The sequence below is a fragment of the Orycteropus afer genome, unplaced genomic scaffold (genome assembly GCF_000298275.1).
Source record: "Orycteropus afer afer isolate SDZICR_OR568_19922 unplaced genomic scaffold, OryAfe1.0 scaffold00147, whole genome shotgun sequence".
Lineage (NCBI taxonomy): Eukaryota > Metazoa > Chordata > Mammalia > Tubulidentata > Orycteropodidae > Orycteropus > Orycteropus afer.
The window spans coordinates 6425154-6427964 of NW_006921734.1; the positions used below are offsets into that span (position 1 = coordinate 6425154).

General features: G+C 39.5%; 1 protein-coding gene across 1 annotated transcript in view; it reads right to left on the reverse strand.

Annotated features, from left to right (window-relative positions):
- The window catches only part of DYNC2H1 (dynein cytoplasmic 2 heavy chain 1), a 505271-nt gene that overhangs the window by 404378 nt on the left and 98082 nt on the right, over positions 1 to 2811 (reverse strand). The window contains exon 32 of the mRNA XM_007946035.1: positions 2273 to 2478. Coding sequence (XP_007944226.1) covers positions 2273 to 2478 — 206 coding nt within the window. The remainder of the gene's footprint in view (positions 1 to 2272; positions 2479 to 2811) is intronic.

Genomic DNA, 2811 nt, shown 5'->3' on the forward strand with positions numbered 1-2811 from the left:
TTTTAAACACCAGAGGCTCAGCCTCAAAACTCAAGTCTACATGTCACCACAGTAGGACAAACCAACAGACAAGTTTGTCTTGCTGTTGGAGACCTCTCGTATCACCCCCACCTGGGTCCCTGTGGCTGAATGTACCTCTGTCTGTCTTCCTGGCTTTTAATCCCCTTTCTCCTGCTCTTCTGTCCTGCTGTTTTGTGCGTCCCTGAGTTGTCCCTGGGGCTGACTGCTTCTCTGTCCGAGTTCCTGGCTTTTATCCCCTTTCTCCTGCTCTCCGGTCCTGCCGCTTTGGGCGGGCCTGAGTTTCCTCTCCTCACCTAATCCCTTTGGCTGACTGCTCTTCTCTCTGGCTTCCTGGCTCTTAATTCCCTTTCTCCTCCTCTTCCAGCCTGCTGCTTTGGGTGGGCCTGAGTTGCCTCTCCTCACCTAATCCCTTCGGCTGATTACTCTTCTCTCTGGCTTCCTGGCTTTTAATCCCCTTTCTCCTGCTCTTCCCGCTTGCTACTTTGGGCGTCCCTGAGTTGTCTCTCCTCACCTGTAACCCTGGGGCTGACTCAAGATGACTTTAGGGGATATTTATGGTTTAAGGTTTAAAAATTATCTCAAAACATAGTTTCAGGCGTTCATCCACTCACCATGGTTCCAGAAAGTTTACAGTCCATGAGAATTTGAAATTCTATTCTGCATTTTCCCCTTTTGATCAGGTTTCCCCTATGGAAGGAGCTGCTTAAAATGCTCAGTAACGGCAGCCAGGTACCATCTAATTTTTCTGGTCTCACAGCAAAGAAAGCAGTTGTTCATGGAGGCAATTAGCCACAAATTCCATATGCTCCTCCTATTCCTGACACTCCCTCCTCTGTTGCTCTAGGTGATTAGAGACCAATCCTCATGCTTTGTATAGTCACTTGCAAGTCTTTAAGACCCTAGGCACTATGCAATTAACTGGGAAGTAAAACAGAAGCTCTAATCATATTATTAGATCAATTAATTACGAATCTCATGAATCTCCTAAATCTCCAAACCAAAATCAAAATTCCATGAGATGTTTTTCGTATATAAGCAGCCTCAGCAGTTTTTATTGTTTTCTTTTTCTTCTAGTCACTGTATCAATATATCTATCACACTTCTGCCAATTCAACTTTTTATAGGCATACAACTCATTGACAGCAATTATAATAATTGGCTGTGCACCTCTACCCTCACCTTCCTGATAACATAAAAACTTCTAAAAAAAAAAAAACTCTGAAAATATATTATACATTTTCATATTTTAAATCCATATAATTATTTCCTTGAATCTATGGTTTCCACAAACCAGAGAAACTCTGGAAACCTTAGAGTGTAATTAATTTTAAAAATTCCTTATGAAATTAATCATTGTAACTTGTCAAATAACTCAAAATTTCTATCACCTTGTAGGCAAAATATATAGAGTCCAAATTCCAGCCCCACTTTATAGGGCTTTTCCTTTAATTTAAGTAGACAGGTCTGGCTCTCAAAATACATTTGTTTTTCAAAAGAGACACCTGGCAGCTCTCCAGACACATGCTTATTAACAAAATTGTTCAATATATTCTGATGGTTCATTGGGACAAAAAAGGCAGAGAGGATACATCTGGGTTTTCTGAGAACAAGTTACATGAGCTAATTTATCTTTTATTTTACAAACTGAGCATATGTACAATTGCTCTTATTTTGGCCTTATTTAAGGAGGCACACAAATTAATTAGTTTCTATTGAGGTTGCCTATATTCAATTACCAATAGAGTAAAGATCTATTCCAAATTTCTAAATGCTACTCTAAGAAAAGGAGCTCTGGTAGCATAGTGGCTAAGGCACTTGACTGCTAACCAGAAGGCTGGCGGTTCAAACCCACCAGCCACTCCTCGGAAGGAAGGTTGGGCATTCCTACTTCCGTAGTGATACTGCCTCGGAAACCCAAGGAGGCGTCGCTATGAGTCGGGGCCGACTCAATGACAAACAACAACAACAACAACTCTAAGAAAAATGGAAATTCAATATAATACAGTCAATATTTAACATTTTTGAAAATAGAAGAGATTTTTCAATTTTTTCTTATATGACATATTTTTAACTTAGGTGAAACAGAAAGAAGACTGTAGCACACACTCACCAAAAAAAAAAAAGAAGAAGAAACAATCTGGAAAAGTTACTACTAAAAAAAATAAATAATACTTTCTTCCAGTAACAAATTTCCTTTAAAATAAGTAGTTTCTAATTAGTAAAACAAAACACTTCTGACAAAAGTTCATACCTGATACTCGTAAGTATACTGAAGTTCAGAATCTACCATTTGAACATAACATGTCTGGTCACTTTTCATATAGAATCTAACTTGTTTCTTCCAAGCCCAGTCTTCAGTTGTATGAACCTGAACTTGGTTCAACTGCTTCACCACATCAATATTATGAATAATGTCAAGGATTAGTGCTTTAAGTTTAAGCTCCAGAATGCCAGATTCTGTTCACAAACAAAAACAATTAGAGAAAACTGTTAGCCTGTAACTTATATGCTTCGTGATTATGTCAGGCTGGCAGAAACAGAGTTCCAGGAGAAGCCATCTAGTTTAGGTTTGAAGAACAGGAAAGGGATCTTCAGGTAGCAAAAGCTCTGGCAGCGGGAACCCAGAGGTATCAAAACTCTGAGGGAAGGGAACCATTTTCTGAAATAAGAGACACTATGATCTCAAGAGAATAAGGCAAGGAGGCGGGGCAAGATGGCGGACTAGGCAGAAGGATTGCACAGACCCTCTTCAACAAAGAAAAGGGAAACCAATTAACACAGACACAGAAG